This window comes from Eurytemora carolleeae, unplaced genomic scaffold (genome assembly GCF_000591075.1).
Source record: "Eurytemora carolleeae unplaced genomic scaffold, Eaff_2.0 scaffold1193, whole genome shotgun sequence".
Taxonomy (NCBI): Eukaryota; Metazoa; Arthropoda; class Copepoda; order Calanoida; family Temoridae; genus Eurytemora; species Eurytemora carolleeae.
In genome coordinates this window covers 113,588-133,886 of record NW_019397101.1, presented here as the reverse complement: position 1 = coordinate 133,886, position 20,299 = coordinate 113,588, and the positions used below count along the sequence as shown (strand labels likewise).

The following is a 20,299-nucleotide window of genomic DNA, read 5'->3' as shown; positions in this document are numbered from 1 at the left end:
GGTCCCTATATATAGCAAATAATATTCATTATTCTTTTATTCAAAGACTTAATTTGCTTGCCTTGTACATTCAAAAGTAACTGAATTTTGTTTTTATGATGAACTTTGTCCTGCAGTTTAAGATTATCTTATAAATCACAAAATGTCTAAATTTTCTAATTTTTTTTTGGTACAAAGACGGTATGTTATTGTAAGTCTCTAAAGAGTTCAACTTTTAAAAAAATTTGAAATCCACCAAAAAAAATGAAAAATCTTCAAAATCAATAAACTGTCTTTTGATAAGAAAAAATGGCTGCTGGGTCGCGAGCAATACTAGAATTAAAAATACAAAAGGTCACGAGTGCACTGGAAATCCAGTTGCAGAAAAAAAAAGATTTAAAAGATTTAAAAATTAAACTAAAGATTTTATTAATAAATATATAAATAAATAAATAGATGATTTTTAACACAATATAAAACATGTGAAATGCTTATTTAAAAATTCTTCCAAATTATATAAAAATAAGCATTTAATCATAAAACAACAATAACAATAACAAAAGTGAAAAAGTATCGATTTCTACAAGCAAAGCAAAGAGGACTTTCTAAAGATTTTCAGTTAACACTGTAAAAAAGCAAGCTAAGTTAAGAATTTAAATATAGGTTTGTTGGTTTTTTGGCTTTTTATGAAACCGCAGTCAGTCTAGTAATTTATCCTCTGTATAATGCCCTCATTATAATTTAAAAAATGACTGAGTTAAAAAGAAAAACATGAACGGTAAAATCAGATTAAAAACTCGTTAAATCAAAATGATTCAAGTTGTGTTGGAAAAAAGTTCCAAATCGAATATTTCAAAATCATCATGGCGTCGACTGTCTACGCTATAAAATACTTAATGCCGTACAAATGTGATGTGAAAGTTATTCTTTCTAAAACTTCATTAAATAAAAATAAATTTTTGTGTTTACAATTCTGTGTATAAGATAACAAGTGTATGTATAACTGACTAAATCTAAATGTGACTCAAATTCGGAATCAACCTCAGCTCAAGAAGGTGTCCCTTGCTGATTTCGTAAAAATAGCAAGATTATCTAAATTTCTGAATTAGCAAAATAAACAAAATTCAATAAAAATTAAAATATAAAAAAAAGTTTTCTTGTTGCTGCTTGCGCCAAAAAAAACGATTCACCGGGAATGTATATTGAAATAGAAATATTTGTATAAAATTGTATAAAAACAGGTTCATTTTACTTGGCCTTTCTTGTTACGTAAATTGGTATGTTTTGACAATGAATGTACAATAACAACATACATTGTACAACAAGAATGTTAAAGAATGAAATTTCTTTGAAAACAGCTCTGATTGATTTTTCAACGTGTAATTAATTTAAAGCTGATTTTAGAGCTGATCAGTGCGGCCCTGGCTGATTATTACAATTTTAGCTTTTTAAAACCTTCAGCTGATCATAATCAGCATCTGATCAATATCAGCAACTGATCACAATCAGTAGTTGATTACAGCTGATTAAAATCTGCAGCTGATGACAATCTACAGCTGATTACAATTAGCAGCTGATCAAAATCAGTAGCTGATAACCATTAGCAGCTGATATTGATTTCAACAGCTGACTACGAATCTATAGCTGATTACAATCAACCTCAACAATTTCTCCGATCTTTGGAACATCAACAAACTGATAAACTAGTCGTTGTCCGTCAACTTTAGCCAGAATACCTCGCTGGTAATAGTACCTGAATCATAAACAACATTTTAAAAATGGCGACATTCATTGTCTACTAAATCCCACTGTTTGTTCAATCAGTGTACAGCAGATTACTGAGTACGTATCGAAAGCTTAGAATATGGTGCCTTACACAGGCTAAACAGAGCTTGGAACTTTAGCATTAGATACTCATAATCCCGATCCCTTGATTTCTACCGTGGACACTTTTAATTTGAAGATCAATCCCTTGATTTCTACTGTACTAGACACTTTTAATTTGAGGATCAATACTAAATCCCTCGATTTCTACTGTAGTAGACACTTTTAATTTGAGGATCAATACTTAATCCCTTGATTTCTACTGTAGTAGACACTTTTAATTTGAGGATCAATACTTAATCCCTTGATTTCTACTGTACTAGACACTTTTAATTTGAGGATCAATACTTAATCCCTTGATTTCTACTGTACTAGACACTTTTAATTTGAGGATCAATACTTAATCCCTTGAATTATACCGTATTAGACACTTTTAATTTGAAAACCAATACTTAATCTCTCACTTTCAGTTTTTTCTCCCCTGAGCAAAGCTCCCTTCAACCCCTGGCTGGGTATGATTACCATGCGTGCCATCGAATAAAGATTAAACTAATCTGGAGATTAACATTAGATCCAGATCAAGTATTGATCTGGATTTCCACAATTCAAGAGTTCCCAGCTCAAGATCCTTTTGAATTATTGTTTTCTTTATACTTTTTTTAATTGTAAAGTTTCGCTAATCCATATTAGTTTTGTAATTTTAATCTTTTTCTTGTAAATTCTTTCTTTATAAAAAAATACTAATTTTATTAAAAATTTCAATAGTTTGCGCTAACTGTAATCGTTTATCGTTTAATAAAGTGCTGAAAACCGAAGATTTTTCTAATTTTAGATCAATGAACTCTGATACATTTCGGAAAATGTCGTCTTCGTATTATTTGTTGATAAACCAAATTACCTCAATGCCCTGCCCATGGTTTCATAGTTCATGTCTGGCTTGTTCTTATGCAGACCCCAGAGCCGACTCACAGCCTGTATTATAGTCATAATAATTTAACATTAGGGATAATTACTTTATACCACGTCTATAATGAATTTTACCGTAAAAATGTTTATATTATTTTATTTTTTTCCTTTATCCCACCCTGTTATATTAAAATTTTCTGATACAACCCTGAATAATTCATGTTTTCTGAAACACCCTGCAATATTCTCATATTTTCGAAAACACCCTTTAAAGTTCTATTTTTGGATTACAACTCTGTAGTAATAATGAAGCACCTGGTAATTGTTATAAATTAATATATATATATGTAAATATTAAAAATGTTATATAGAATTAATATATATTAATCCTCAGTAGATTAATATTAATATATTATGCGTAGGAAGAAAGTGTAATAATCAAAATTATGCTACGTAGTAAATCCGATAAGAATGTGGTATAATATATAATATGTAAATTTTATATAGAATTAATCTAATTAATGAGGATGGCCGCAAGGCATAAAACATAATGTAAAGTGAGATTATGAAATATGTTAAAATGTTTTAATTTGAAGCTGATTCTTTGAATATTTATATATTTATTATATATAATATATAATGTTTTGTTTTATAATATAGATGATTGATATATATATATACCTATATGATAAAACAAGACATTAGTATATGTACATGTTGCCTATAGCCGGCCAAACGGCTGGACCGATTGGGCTGAAATTTTTTATGGAGACTCATGGGTGGGTTTATAGGCAAAAAAATCTTAATTTTTTCTCAAAATTTGTTTTTTTCAAATATTTTCTCTTTTTTTCCACGGGCAACACCGGGCCTTTTAGCTAGTATATATATATAAAATGTAATTGTTCAAAAAATTTTGACTACTGAGGATGGTCATGAGACATGAAACATTTTGTTTAGTATAATTCTGTTTTGAATGAAATGTGAAGTTTAAAAACTTAAATACATATATATATATATATATATATATATTGATTATTGATTATATATAATTGTGCAAAAAACGGAACCAAATTTGCTGAATTTTGTTGAGGGAACCCTTGAGTATCCCGGGGTAAAAACTGAATTTTAAATTGAAAGAAGTTAAATTTAATAAAAAAAAATTTTATTTGAAATGTTATTTTGCTTGTATTTTTAATTTTAGCAAGATAATTCATACCTTGCTGTCCACAAGCTTAAATATTCCCTTCTCTCTGTTACTCCATTTTATATATTTAGGACAACAATCCTTATCCTAAACATAAACTGTTCTTAATCGTTAGGATCGTATTCTTCAATAAAACTTCAACGATTGCTGTTTTATGTTAAAGTTTGCTTTTATTAAAACTTCTTATCTTTGACCTAACCAAACAATAAACTGGAAAAACGATCCGAAAACAATCTTTACGACAGGGTTGTTTTTTAATCGTTTTTGCATCGCTTTTAGATCGTGTTTTGCTTCGTTTTTGGATAGTTTTTGCACTTTTTTGTTTGTTTTGAATGTAACTTCTACCAGGGTTAATATTTGACATGGTATTAGAATCTAAATGTTCGGAATAAACAATTTAAAATAAATTTGTTTTAAACTAAATTTTGACTATGAAAGAAAATCTGAACCAAAAACTACACTGAACCAGAAATATCGGAAATAGGAAGACGACCTTATAGCAATACTTCTGTGTATTTGTTGTTACAAAGCAAATAGTTTTATTAGACACTTATAAAATACTAAGTAAGTGAAATGGGTCTTTTTACATTGCACAATTGCCGTGTCCTATGCTGATTGGACTACATATTTAGAGTCTAAAAGTCGTCTTCCTATTTCAGAGTTTTCTGGTTATCACTGTACCAAAATACAAACCACCTGAAGGAACTTTTTGTAAGAAGCCGCTAGTAGTAGTTTCTACAGTGCCGAAGAAACAAAAGTACGATATTTCAAATATACTTCAAGGAAAACAGCATGAAAGGAGAGGAAATGTTAGACAAGGGCCTTGGCCTGGCACCACTTCAAAATTAACCCGATCATTGCAGTTTTTGATCGTTGAAACTTACGTAAATTTTGTGCTTTCTAAATACAATTGATTGATTGATTTATTGTTTACCTGAAGAAGCTTTAGCAGAAACTCCCAAAGATATGTCGTTGTTCCTTCTCTACTCTTTCTCTTACAGGGTATACCATCAGGACCAATTTTAGGAGGCCGGGGCTTCTTCCGTTTCCCCAGCTTCAGGGAACTTGGAAACCCAGGATATCCGGGACTACTTCCAGTATACTCCGTCTTGGTATCATTATTATTAGTTTTTGGTATTATTATCTTTATTATTATTATTATTATTATTATTATTATTATTATTACTATTATTATTATTATGATTATTATTACAAACCTGTGAATTATGTTGAACGTGACCAATATTAACCCCTGAAGAGTTAAACGAAGAGAGAAGTGAAGGCAGACTGTAATAAGTAAAAAGTAATTTTATAAATTCTAAAAAATGTCAAAAAATGTGAACGGATGTTAATTTATATTTGTTGCCTGGTGTTATTGTGCTCTCGATACTGATGAGAATAATTGTACATCAAGGAATAATTCTGTTGTCTACTCTGTCCGGTCTAAATCAAGCATTTAATCAATCAATTAAATCAATCAATTAAATCAATCAATTAAATCAATCAATTAAATCAATCAATTCTTTGGGATTCTTCTAATTATATTTGACAATTATTTTGCTTTTGAATTTTTAGGAGGACAAAATTTAATTAAAAATTATATCCTTGAGAACCTGAAAATTGTATTTTAGATATTATAGTTATTATTTATCTATCCTTCCTTAGCCATAAACGCTGAAATCTTCAGTTTGTATACTCTGTGATGAAAACTGAATGTTGTATTTTAAACTGTCTGAATCCTGAATCCTGTATCCTGTATCCTAATCTTGAATACTGAAACTGTATCCTAAACCCTATTTAATGAACACTGTATCCAGAACCATTTATCATGAACCCTGTACCCATTACCCTGTACCCTAAACACTGTACCCTAAACCTTGTACCCCGAACCCTGTATCGTGAACCATGATCATGAACCTAGTATCCTTAATTCTGTATCCTGAACCCTGTATCCTGAACCCTGTATCCTGAACCCAGTATCCTAAACCCTCAATCCTGTATCCAGGTACCTCCTATACCTGGTAAAAGTGTGAGAATACTCCTGGAGAATCAGGACCAGTCACTCCTAAACTCCGAACCCTGAATTTAATTTATAATTAATAAAATAGATTAATTTAATTTTTATATTAACTAAAAGTGCAAATTTAATGGAATAATTACCAAAGCATAAATATAATTGACGGATGAGAAAAGTTTGGATGAATCAATAAATTATTTATTCAACACAGAGGACGAAACTTTTAAATAATCGCTAATTTCAACGCCTAAACTTTTAATTCAAGCAGATTATATGCTAAATCTGTAAAACAATAACTGAATGGTATTTTTACAATCTCGTATTGTGTAGTATTGTTAAACAGAAGTAATGGTGTGCTTTTTTTTAAATGGAAAACTATCCAATAACGATCGTTAAAACACGTTCGATTTCGAATAGTTTTTGGGTGGTTTGGGCCTATATTTCCTGTTCAAGTCAAAATTTGGAAAAATATTCATAATTTTAGATTCAACAATTTTGAAACCGATTCAAAAAGAAAGAAAATATTGACAAAAAACGATCCAAAAACGATCCAAAAACTATCCAAAAACGACCCAACGAAATGTACATCACCTGCTGTCAGGTTTCTAATTGTTAGATATCCAAACGAAATTAACTTAATCCGTTCTACTGTAAACAAACGGATTAATGAATGGATTAACTTTACCTGTTATCGTCTGAGCTCTGAGAAGAAGAGATAGCGTCGATATCTCCAGGTTTACCAGTGGAGGAAGGAGAGGATTTACCTAAACAGACAATTTATTCAAAACCAGAAATAATAATAAATACTCCCTCAAAACCAGAAATAATAATAAATACTCCCTCAAATCCAGAAATAATAATAAATACTCCCTCAAAAAATTGTTATCACTAAAAATTCTAAAAAAATCGACCCTGTCTATTTCTTAAAAATTTGTTTAACTGAAACAAAAAAAAGAACAGCGTTTTTTAATTTTAAGAAAAGAATAAATTTTCAAAATTTCAGAAATCAACTAAACCTGAAATCATCCATTGAGCAACAGTTTTCCCTTCATCACTTCTTATCATCTGACTTCCGATATATTCCACTGGAAATAGATATATTCCACTATAAAAAGATATATTCCACTAGAAATAGAGAAATTCCACTAGAAATAGATATATTCCACTACAAAAAGATATATTCCACTAGAAATAGATATATTCCACTAGAAATTGATATATTCCACTAGAAATAGATCTATTCCTCTAGAAATAGATATATTCCACTAGAAATAGATAAATTCTACTAGAGATAGATATATTCCACTAGAAATAGATATATTCCACTAGAAATAGATATATTCTACTAGAGATAGATATATTCCACTAGAAATGGATATAATCCACTAAGAATAGATATATTCCACTTTAAATATTTATAATCCAATAGAAATACATATATCCCATATGCACTGGAAACAAATGTATTTTAGTGCATTTCAGAAAATGAATATACTCAGCTAGAAAATAAATATATTCCACTGGGGAAAAATGTGTCACAAAAAATATCAAAATGTAAGAAAGATTTTTTTAAATGCGTTCATTAAAAAAAGGATTTGCTTTCTATTTCAAAAGTTTACAGGAACACCAGAATAATCAAAGGCTAATTTTGGTTAAATAGTCGCTTAACATAATCTGTAATTCATCACACGTCAATTGGATATATTGATATATTTTCAATTTTCAATTATAATTCCTTGATTTGAGGAGCTATTGAGAAGAAGAGCCATGTTTTGAATTTCTAGTTTGTAACCGGTTATATTTGCTTTACTAATTCTAGAAGATACTATGCTAGAAGATACCAGAAATATCTCATTAATTTGACCTTCTCCTTCCTTCTGTCTATTTCCCAATAGTCTGATCAATAAAATTAGTTTTGTAATTATGAATTAGAAATATTAGACTTACAAGATCCGATAACATTATCAATATCTTCCTCTCCAATACTTGGCAATTCCTCTTCTTCTTCTTCTTCTTCTTCTTCTACTTTCTTACTTCGATCATCCTCACCCAACCTCTTCAACCTCTGGAGGACACCCTCCTCCTCCCCCGCCCTCTTCAACCTCTGGAGGACAATATGGTTGCTAGAGGATGATGGTTCCCCCTTCACCTACAAATAAATTTTCAAGGTTTAGAAAAAACTCGCAGATTTTGCTCGAAAGCCAAACGTGGATTTTTTTGATCAAAATGGCATCCTTAATTTCAAGTGTTTTCTTAATTAACGAAGGGTATGTTAAATTCACAACGGTATCCTTGAAACAATTATCTGAGAAACAGTAAGAAAAATATTGCCTTTTTTCATATGAAAAGGGTTAAATTCTACGAGAATTTCTCTATTTGTTTCTGCAAACTGCACTCTTATATTAATTGTAAATTTCAGATTTAAATAATTTACGGTTTTTTTACGAAAGTTTTCTGGGTACCACGTACCAGGCATGCTCCTATCGTAATTAACTTGAAATTCTGTCGCATGACTCTTTAAGTTTTTTGTAAATAGATTTGCTATCTATACATGAAGGGTCATTTTGAATTTAGATGGAAGCGGACTTGAAATTTAGATGGAGGAAAAATTTGAATTCAGGTGGAGAAAAACTTTGAATTTAGATGTAGAAAAACTTTGAATTTAGATGGAGAAAAACTTTGAATTTAGATGGAGGAAACTTTGAATTTAGATGGAGGAAACTTTGAATTTAGATGGAGGAAACTTTGAATTTAGATGGAGAAAAACTTTGAATTTAGATAGCGGGAAACTTTGAATTTAGATGGGGGAAAAATTTGAATTAAGATGGGAGGAAACTTTGAATTTAGATGGGAGGAAACTTTGAATTTAGATGGAGGAAACTTTGAATTTAGATGGGAGGAAACTTTGAATTTAGATGGGAGGAAAACTTTAAATTTAGATTAGGGAAAAATTTGAATTTAGATGGGAGGAAAACTTTGAATTTAGATGGAGGGAAACTTTAGATTAAGATGGAAGAAAAATTTGAATTTAGATAGAGGGAAATTTTAAATTTAGATGGCGGGAAGCTTTAAATTTAGATGGCGGGAAACTTTGAATTTAGATGGAGAAAAACTTTGAATTAAGATGGCGGGAAGCTTTGAATTTAGATGGAGGAAAACTTTGAATTTAGATGGAGGAAAAATTTAGATGGCGGGAAGCTTTGAATTTAGATGGTGGGAAGCTTTAAATTTAGATAACGGGAAACTTAAAATTTAGATATAGGAAAAATTTGCATTTAAATGGAGGGTTACTTTGAATTTAGATGGAGGAAACTTTTTCAGGAATTTTTTAATTAATTATTCTAAGTTTACCTCTACATCCCAAGGTTCTTGTTTCACGAAGGTTTCCTGCTTTATCTTGTTCTTGTTTCTACACAAGAACACAATCAAATACTTCTATCAATATCCAAAATAATTTTAGTAGAAAGTAAACAGTTTTATTAAAAGTAAATAAATTATCTTTATTTATGAATTATTTTTTGATTTGATTTGATATATTGAATTATTTTTCGGGGTTATTCTAAATTAGAAAATAAAAATGTTTAGAGAAACATTTATTCAATCTAATCAGGAATAACACGAATATAGGAAAATCCAGTTTAGTAGATTTAGCATTTTTCAAACAAGCAAAAAATGAATAAAAAAGGTAAATGATTATGTTGCCTGATATCACTGCTTGAATCGGGTTGCTGGGATTGGTTGGGATCCTACAACAAGAATATTGATTGGTTGGGATCCTACAACAAGATTGACTATTTATTGGTTGGGATCCTACAACAATAAGAATATTGGTTTGTTGGGATACAACAACAAGAATTTTGATTGGTTGGGATCCTACAACAAGAATATTAGTTTGTTGGGATCCTACAAAAAAATATTGGTTGGAATCCTACAGCAACAATTTTGATTGGTTGGGATCCTACAACAATAATATTAATTGGTTTGGGATCCTGCAACAAGAATATTGTTTGGTTGGGATCCTACAACAAGAATATTGGTTGGTTGGGACCCTACAACAAGAATATTGGTTGGTTGGGTTCCCACAATAAGAATATTGGTTGGTTGGGATCCTACAACAAGAATATTATTTGGTTGGGATCCTACAACAAGTTAAGAATATTGATTGGTTGGGCTCCTACAACAAGAATATTGGTTGGTTGGGATCCTACAACAAGAATATTGATTGGTTGGGATCCTCCAACAAGAATATTGATTGGTTGGGCTCCTACAACAAGAGTATTGGTTGGTTGGGATCCTACAACAAGAGTATTGGTTTGTTGGGATCCTACAACAAGAATATTGGTTGGTTGGGATCCTACAACAAGAATATTGGTTGGTTGGGATCCTACAACAATAAGAAAAATACAGTGAGAACTAATAAACAGAAGAATGATTACTGTCTTCGTTCTTTTTTTTAATAAGAATACAATTCAATCTGTAATTTTTATAGTTATATCTTAAAAATGTTTGTCGATTATATCATTTGTTTATTGCTAAGCATTTTGGATACTTTTTAATTTACCGAATGCTTTGAAAAAAAGATTTTAATGTAACATAATAATAAAAAATGTTTAATGTAACATAAAAATTAAAAATGTTTAATGCAACATAATAATAAAAAATAATATGAAAAAATAATAAATGATTACCTCTAAAGGTTCTAGTTTAATGGTCGGAGGGGAAATCGTTTTAGTTACTCCACATCTTTTCATTAATTTATCTAAATATATATCTGTATAAAAAAGCCCTTCGCTTATATTTCTACATATATTCACATATGTGTTAGCTAAAGCTGGCGAAACAGCTGGGCCGAATTGGCTGACATGTTTTAAGAAAAACCCTTGTGTACCCCAGGGATAGTATATATATGCTTAAAAAAATTAGTTTTTTTTGAAATCTTAATTTATTTTTCAAAAATCGATTTTTTTAAAAATTCGATTTCTTTAAATTCCACGGGCAACGCCGGGCACTTCAGTTAGTTATTGTTAAGTTACTCTTTTTATTAATTTATCTAAATATATATATAAAGTTGTAATCTCTGTTTGTCTGTCTGGGTGGCTGTTTGTTTGTTTGTCCGATCATCACTCAGGAACCCCTGGACTGATTTGTCTCAAATTTTGGTTGGGGATTCTATGTTGAGTGGGTCGACTTTAATAGCGAAAATTTAGTTTCCCGGTAAAATCGTTCAAGTGCGGGTAAACGGCGGTGTAACTTTTAGTAACCGGGGCAGCACTGGGTTCCCAAGCTTGTATCTATATATTATTATCTAATTACTTCATATATTTTATTAATTTATCTAATATATCTTATTATTTAGTTATTCCACATCTTTTTATTAACTTATCGAAATATTTATTAGAATTAAATTACTTCACAATTTTTCATTAATTTATCTAAACAAATACTGTAAGATCCATAAAAATGTGGAACGTGAAGAAGAGTGTTAGACTCAAAAAACAATTGTACAACGTGTACATAAACACAGACCGATTTCTCTAGTTAGGTTGATTTTCATGCTTTTGCTTAAATATTGTTTTCTTAGGCTACAGTTTTATGAATCCCAGTGTAAAATCATTTATCTTAAAAGATATAATTCTTTTATGCTATTCATCCTAATTAATGAAACTAATGAATAACCTTCAATAATAATAATAATAAATATTTGAAAATATTTGATTTTTCCAACAAAATGGCGTTTATATATAATTTGAATTAAATGTATAAAGTGTGAAGGATAAATCAAGGGTAAGGTTTACACGTCATGGTATTCAATTCTGCCATTATCAAGCCATCACCCCCACCCCCTTCCTCCCCACCTGCATAATTAAATGTGTTAGTTTTAAACAACCCCCCTCCCCCCACCAACTTCAATATGAAATAATTTGCTTTACAACTTTTTTATTTTTTTTTTTATTTTCCATTTTCTGGTTTATTACAATTCTTTATTATTCTTTTAATCTTTTTTATTGCTTTTTCCTTCTATATCCACCTTTAACGTTGTCCAGGTTCTTAACCACCAACAAGATTTGTTTCCCCTCATGAGGAATTATATTCTTTTGTGATATGTATATACATATATATACAATTTATTGTCTAAACTATATGAAATCTTCGTGCAATAAATATTCGATTTGATTTGAGATGACTCATAAGTCAAAGTAAAGCACAACGTTTGCCCGCGCTTGCCCGTGAAAATTCAAAAAATGTTTAGCCTATGTCACCCCATGGGTTCCCAAAAAATATAAGCTAATTTGGTTCCAGTCGTTTGGCTTGCACCCCCCCCCCCCCCCGCTAGGTTGTTAGTGTATTCTGACTATCTGTGAAGGCCTGGTTTACAGGGCTACTATGTTCAGCCCTAACCTTGAAATCTAGTAAAATCCTCGGTCTTAAGTTTACAGAGTATTAAACTATCATTAAAATTATCAATTTATAATTTCGTATTTTAGCAAAATTTATAATGACAGAGATTAAAACGTTTAAAAAAATGGCTAACTTTAAAGAAAAATTGACAGTTTAACCGAAAACGATTATTTGAATCAATTTTTCAAAATGTGAAAAAAATTTAGATAATAAAACATCAATTCATAAATTATAATAAAAGTATGTTTTTCGAAAGTAAAGTGATAAAGTAAAATTTATTTATTATTATTAAATCGATTATGATTGAAGAAATGTTATTTTAAAGATCAACAAATCAATTTTCATTCACAGAATCTGAACATCAAAAAAAAAGCAATTAAGGGACCGTAGAAGTAATTTCAATTGACCTTGCAGAGTGGCATCTCACATGTACGATCAAGAGTGACGGAGATATCCTTTTTTCCTAACTATAGATTGAGTGCCGGAATATACAGGGTGTCCAACGAAACATGACAATGGCAAGACGACTTGAGAGTCGTCTTTGAATTTTGAATTAATTTGTGACATTCATTCGTCAGCCTAATTTTACATGTATGATTCTTGAAACAATAACCACACAATCCTCCTAGTACTGGCATTTCCAAAATGTGGTCTGCCTTTTCTGTGCTGTCAATATTACAGAAGATGTTAAGAATTTCGTTCTTCATATCTCTGGTAATATTGAAAGCACATAAAAGACAGACCACATTTTGGAAATATCAAGACTAGGGGTATTTGAATTTGACTTTTAAACTTAGGTTTAAGAATAAATGCCGCCAATTACTTCAAAGATCAAAGACGACCTTCCATTCCTCTTGCTACTGTCATGCTTTGTGGGACACCCTGTACACTATGCATGAAGTGAACCATAATAAATGTAAAACATGTGATACAAAAATTACGTCTATAGGGCCCTTTTATTTTATCTTTTAAAATGTTTACCTCTACATCTGTCTCGCATTACACTGAGTGTAACAGATTCCTGCTTCGAGTTTATTATACTGTGATTTGAGTGAGTGGAGAGTGGAGAGTGAATGCCACCATTTGAGTGATTAATGCCTTCTCGAAACTCTCTGTGTTGCAATAATAATGCCTTGGAAATGTTCTCATTGAACCCCAGTGTTCCAACCAAACCAAACTCTGTATTCCGCAGATTGTTGTTGTTTTCTGGAGTTGTTTGTGTCCCGGCTTTGCGGGCAATTATAACTTTCTTGAATGTTTGTTGTTGTTGTTCTCCGCTGTATTCGCCCAGAAACCGGTCTAATTCCAAACTAAAACCGGTTGTAAATAGTTCAGACCCGTTCAAATCTCTGGGAGCAAAACTTGTTGAAAATCTAATCATCATCCATTTTATTTTTCAAAAAGTTGTCTGTTCCAAATAAAATAAAAAGTTTCTTTAGTTTGTTGAATCCCGCTTTCTTTGTCAAATCAAGTTTGTTATGATTTAGTCAATATGAATTATATCAAAATATAGACTTTGCGGTCGTCTCGTGTTTATACTTCTACTACACAATGTTTAAGATATACAGATAATATAGATAGAATAGTTAGACAGCTAGATAGATGGATAGATAGATAGATAGAGAGATAGATAGATATATAGATGGATAGATAGATAGATAGTTAGATAGATAGATAGATAGATAGATAGATAGATAGATAGATAGATAGATAGATAGAAAGAAAGATTAATAGATACATAGATATATAGATAGATAGATAAACAGCTAGATAGATAGATAGAAAAATAGATAGATAGATAGATAGTTAGATAGATAGATAGGTAGATAGATATATAGATGGATAAATAGGTGGATAGATAGATTAATAGTTATATAGATAAACAGCTTGATAGATGGATAGATAGATAGATAGATAGAAAGATTAATAGATACATGGATATATGTATAGATAGATAGATAGATAGAAAGATTAATAGATACATGGATATATGTATAGATAGATAGACAGCTAGATAGATAGATATATAGATAGTTAGATAAATAGATAAATAAACAGCTAGATAAATGGATAGATAGATAGATAGAAAGACATATAGATAGATAGATAGATTAATGATAGACAGCTAGATAGATGGATAGATAGATAGATAGACAGCTAGATAGATAGATAGATAGATAGATAGATAAATAGATAGAAAGACAGATAGATAGATAGATAGATAGATAGATAGATAGACAGCTAGATAGATAAATAGATAGATAGATAAATGGATAGATAGATAGATAGATAGATAGATAGATAGATAGATATATAGATAGATAGATAGATAGATAGATAGGTAGATAGACAGCTAGACAGCTAGATAGAAAGATAGATAGATAGATAAATAGACAGCTAGATAGATAGATAAATAGATAAATATATAGATAGATAGCTAAACAACTAGATAGATGGATCATCTGAAATCTGGTTTCTTTCAAGGTCTTAGCTGCAAGGTCAAGTTTGACTCTACTATTGTGAGAAATTATAAAATATGAAAGTAAATATTTTGCTAATATATAATACGCAGTTAGTTAACATTTTGGTGATGAACATTATTTCCAGTTCTCCTGATCCGTCCTACTCTCTCTATTCAGTGCTCCTGATCCGTCCCTTTCTCAAAATAAGTGTCCTCATGATCCGTCCTATTCTCCCTATTCGGTCCTCCTGATCCGTGTCTTTCTCCCTATAAGTGTCCTCCTGATCGGTCCTTTTCTTCCTATTAGTGTCCTCCTGATCCGTCCTTTTCTTCCTATTAGTGTCCTCCTGATCCGTCCTTTTCTTCCTATGAGTGTCCTCCTGATTCGTCCTTTTCTCCCTATTAGTGTCCTCCTGATTCGTCCTTTTCTCCCTATCTAGTCCTACTGATTCGTCCTTTTCTCCCTATTTAGTCCTCCTGATTCGTCTTTTTCTAACTATTAGTCCTCCTGATTCGTCCTTTTCTCCCTATTAGTGTCCTCCTAATCCGTCCTATTCTCCCTATTCAGTTCTCCTGATCCGTCCTTTTCTTCATATTTAGTCCTTCTGATTCTTCCAAATTGAGAAAACGTTAATTAATCAAATATTGTGATTATTATATCAATATTCCACAGATTAAGATATTTTCTCAATATTTCATATCGTATTTGATCTGTAAAAATCTGTTTGTGGAGATAATTGATTAAACGTCATTATTTTGTACAAACTATCCTTAACCCTAACCCCATTGGGACATTTTTTGTCTAATATAGACTTGAGATATGGGGAGTGTGATACATGTCCCTAGTCCAACTTTTCAAGGCCTGCTCATTAAAAATCTATCTTTAGGGTGCAATGGAGGATTTTAAAAAAGTCCAAAAAGTACGTCGGAAAAAAATTGAAAAATAAATATTTTTACTTTTGACAAATATTAAGATGTGACACATGTTATTAAATCCATTTTCAAGGCCTTTTAAATTTATAAATTTTAGCCCTGCAGCTTTATTGATACAAAAGTTATTTACCATTTCTGATTTTTTTGATACACCGACCCGCCGTTTGACCACTCTTCCCTTTGCATCAAAATAAAGGTTTTGCAAAAATTGTTCACAAGTTGAAAAAGTGAAGAAGTTTTAGCTTTTAATGTCAGCCGTTTTAAAGTTATTAAAAAATTATACAGTATACAATATGCAGTATACAGTATACAGTATACAATATGCAGTATACAGTATACAGTCTACAGTATACAGTCTACAGTCTACAGTCTACAGTCTACAGTATACAGTATACAATATGCAGTCTACAGTATACAGTATACAATATGCAGTATACAGTATACAGTATACAATATGCAGTATACAGTATACAGTATACAATATGCAGTATACAGTATACAGTATACAGTATAAAGTCTAAAGTTTACAGTCTATATATATATGACTATATATGACTATATATATGTCTATATATATGACTATATATATGTCTATATATGACTATATATATGTCTATAGATATGTCTATGTATGTCCTTGAACTATGGTTTTGAAGGTGATGTCTACTGTCAGCTCTCTTCTATTCTATTTCGATACAATTTAATGTTCTTTTCACGCACCTTACCCTCCTCCCCTCCCTCCCCTCCCTACAACCTTCCCTCCACCACTCACTGAGATAAACAACTCTGAAAGTTCATTAAATGTTTAGTCAGCCTCGACTTTAAAGTGTCGCGACGCCTTGGCCTTTGATTTTACCTCATAAACTCACTTTTTTGAAGCTCTGGGTATAAACATTTTAACTTAAATTTAAAAGAGACCCCCCCCCCCCTCCCCACCCTTCCACAGTTGGGTATTATGGGGGAGGGGGTCAGCCTAAATGAGTTTATTCCATAAACCTCTTATTTATGTCAAATAACGCTTGGCCGCTTAAGAATTCTTTTTGAGAGAAGTCTCTAAGTTGTTTAAATTTTATGTTGTAGTTAAGAATTTCGACCGAAAACCCGCTTCATTGAAAACTCTTAAAATCGGATTTTTCAACACGCTACTCTGACTAAATCAAAGTTATGGCGTTCTGCCGACGCCCCTAAATCTTTTCTTTATGGCTGTTTGAATCTATTTATATATATCAATAAAAAAATCTACGACAGGAAACTTTTGCAATAGAAAAATCCGAGATTTGATAGAGTTTACAATCCGATAATATATCCTGGGGACAAATTATTGTTTTTAACAAGTTTCCTCATGTCATGGGACATGCTGGATTCTGAAGAGTCTGAGTTCGGACTGACCAGTGTGGCCAACTCAGGTCCCACCAGCTCAGACAGGTCGGTCAGGTCGTTAGGGTCAACCTCGGTCACAAGCTAAACATGGGTTTTGTTATAGTATAAAACTCTGGAATAGGAAAACGACTTTTAGACTCTATTTATGATTTAAAATAGTGTAATAAACATGAGACATAGGTGTTGTGCAGTGTCAACAGACTCATTTCACTTAATAATGACTTGATAAGCTACGAGTAAAACTATTTGCTTTGAAGGAACATCAAATTCACTGAGGTGTTGTTTTAATTTTTAAAGTGTTTTTATCTTTTTATTTTTTTATTAATTTATCATAATTTTGTATTTAAACTATTATTATTATTATAATTTAATCAGCACCTGTGGTGCTAGGGGCATATTAACCATATCCCCGTCCACATCTGGATCCCAGAGAAAGGAATTGTTGGATATAGTTGAGACGGGGGGCAGCTTGATCTCCTTACCCTGCAATTAAGTAAACAGTTAAAGGGGACGTTGGTTTCTTAGTTTTTATCTTTTTTGTTTTCTCCTGTTTCTTTCGTCACCAACTCTTCCATGATTTGTTTTTTCTCTCTCCCTTTTTAAGTTCTCTTTTCTCAACCCCCCCCCATTCTCACTTCTTCACCTGTTATAGCAATAAAACTTCGTATAATTTCTAATCTTTTCTAATTTTTACTTTTTCCCTCTCCTTTGCTTCTTTTCTCCTTCGTTTTCTCCTTTAGTTTGCTTTCTTTTCTTTTTTGATGCACTGATTTTTTTCTTTCCTTCCTTTTTATTTTTTCGTATTTTTTTCTTCATTCTGTTTTTCCTTTTTATCTCTCATTTCTATTTCTTTATGTTTACCTGTATCAGTTATTGTTTCTCTTATAATTAACATGATAATTTTTTCCATATTCTCTTTTGTTTAATATCATAATTTCCCCCATATTCTCTTTTGTTTAATATCATAATTTCCCCCATATTCTCTTTTGTTTAACATTATAATTTCCCCCATAATCTCTTTTATTTAACATTATAATTTCCCCCTTATTCTCTTTTATTTAACATTATGATTTCCCCCATATTCTCTTTAATTTCACATTAAAATTTCCCCCTTATTCTCTTTTATTTAACATCATAATTTCCCCCTTATTCTCTTTAATTTCACATTATAATTTCCCCCTTATTCTCTTTTATTTAACATCATAATTTCCCCCATATTCTCTTTTATTTAACATTATAATTTCCCCCTTATTCTCTTTTATTTAACATCATAATTTCCCCCTTATTCTCTTTAGTTTCACATTATAATTTCCCATTATATTTAACATAATAATTTCCATTTATTCTCTTTTTCCTTTCTCTTCACTTTTCATTATTTCCTTTCCTTTTCCTTCCGAATTAATTAAATGTCAACGCTTACCTTCCCGCAGCTGTTGCTGTTGTTGTTGTTTTCTGCTGAATCATTGTTGTTGGTAGAGGTTGCCTCTATACCAGTAGTTGCTGAGGCAACAGCTGCCATCCTAGTCATGTGCGGTTCAGATTATACCGTCCTAGTCATGTTCGGTTCAGATTATACTGTCCTAGTCATGTTCGGTTCAGATTATTTCATCCTAGTCATGTGCGGTTCAGATTGTTCTGTTCTAGTCATGTGCTGTTCAGATTATTCTGTTCTAGTCATGTGCGGTTCAGATCATTTTGTCCTAGTCATGTGCGGTTCAGATTATTCTATCCTAGTCATGTGCGGTTCAGATTATTCTGTCCTAGTCCTGTGCGGTTCAGATTATTCTATCCTAGTCATGTGCGGTTCAGATTATTTTATCCTAGTCATGCGCGGTTCAGATTATTCAATCATATTCATGTGCGGTCCAGAATACTCTATCCTAGTCATTTGCGGTTCAGATTATTCTGTCCGAGTCATGTGCGGTTCAGATTATTCTATCCTAGTCATGTGCGGTTCAGATTATTTTATCCTAGTCATGTGCGGTTCTGATTATTCTATCCTAGTCATGTGCGGTTCAGATTATTCTATCCTAGTCATGTGCGGTTCAGATTATTCTATCCTAGTCATGTGCGGTCCAGATTATTCTATCCTAGTCATTTGCGGTTCAGATTATTCTGTCCGAGTCATATGCGGTTCAGATTAAACTGTCCTAGTCATGTGCGGTTCAGATTATATTGTCCTAGTCATGTGCGGTTCAGATTATTATAATCTAGTCATCTGCGGTTCAGATTATTATGTTCTAGTCATATGCGGTTCAGATTAACTCAGTCATAGGAATGTGTTCTTTGTTCTGTTGTTCTAGTAATGTACGGTATAGTTCTAGCAATGTACGGTACATTGTTCAAGTAATGTACTGTAGATTGTTCTAGTAATATACTGTAGATTGTTCTATTTATGTACTGTAGATTGTTCTATTTATGTAATGTAGATTGATCTAGTAATGTACTGTAGATTGTTCTATTTATGTACTGTAGATTGTTCTTTTTATGTACTGTAGATTGTTCTAGTAATGTACTGTAGATTGTTCTATTTATGTACTGTAGATTGTTCTATTTACCATACTGCAGATTGTTCTAGTAATTGTTCTGTTTATGAACTGTAGATTGTTCTAGTATTGTGAGAATAGATTATTATTAGTTAATATGGAATAATGGAATTTTAAATTCATTTTTAGTTTTCTTCTGTAAAATTAAATATTCATAGCTTTATTAAAATTGGATTCAATGTGTATTTCTATTAGTATTTTATGCATAATTGGTTTAATTTAGTTTTTTTACAATTCGATTAATAATTCTGCAAAAACTAAAAATCAAAAATCAATCTAATTTGAGTTTATATTTTAATCAAGTCGTTTCAATATAAAGTACAAGACTTAAGCAACTGTCGACATTGCCTTGTGTCATGTCCATGAACAAAACTTTACATTCTTTTTTTGCATCATTCCAATGTACAGAGAGAATAAAAATCAAGACATTAAAAATGTAAATGTCTTGGGGGAATTTGTAGGGCAAAACACTTCAGCAACTGGTTAAAAATACACGATGTTTTTCAAAGAAATTCGAAATTTAAAGATTTATATTTAAAAACACAAAAATTTACACCAAACAAAATTCCCCCCCCCCTTCAGAAAAGATCCTAGTTGCGCCTCTGATGAATATATATATATATATATAATAGGAAGTCTAACCTTGAATG

At 31.2% G+C, this 20,299-nt stretch overlaps 1 protein-coding gene across 1 annotated transcript in view; it reads right to left on the bottom strand.

Annotated features, from left to right (window-relative positions):
• Positions 1-487: 487 nt before the first annotated feature.
• The window catches only part of LOC111711855 (uncharacterized), a 26,562-nt gene continuing 6,750 nt past the window's right edge, over positions 488-20,299 (bottom strand). Inside the window, exons 3-19 of the mRNA XM_023486316.1 lie at positions 18,524-18,623; positions 17,482-17,586; positions 17,063-17,184; positions 13,311-13,678; positions 10,619-10,689; positions 9,633-9,676; positions 9,282-9,339; positions 7,878-8,079; positions 6,947-7,015; positions 6,616-6,694; positions 5,932-5,992; positions 5,280-5,356; positions 5,131-5,200; positions 4,848-5,021; positions 3,926-4,000; positions 2,702-2,775; positions 488-1,732 (exon numbers count right to left, since the gene is read on the bottom strand). Coding sequence (XP_023342084.1) covers positions 1,618-1,732; positions 2,702-2,775; positions 3,926-4,000; positions 4,848-5,021; positions 5,131-5,200; positions 5,280-5,356; positions 5,932-5,992; positions 6,616-6,694; positions 6,947-7,015; positions 7,878-8,079; positions 9,282-9,339; positions 9,633-9,676; positions 10,619-10,689; positions 13,311-13,678; positions 17,063-17,184; positions 17,482-17,586; positions 18,524-18,622 — 1,863 coding nt within the window. The 5' untranslated portion in view covers position 18,623 and the 3' untranslated portion in view covers positions 488-1,617. The remainder of the gene's footprint in view (positions 1,733-2,701; positions 2,776-3,925; positions 4,001-4,847; positions 5,022-5,130; positions 5,201-5,279; positions 5,357-5,931; positions 5,993-6,615; positions 6,695-6,946; positions 7,016-7,877; positions 8,080-9,281; positions 9,340-9,632; positions 9,677-10,618; positions 10,690-13,310; positions 13,679-17,062; positions 17,185-17,481; positions 17,587-18,523; positions 18,624-20,299) is intronic.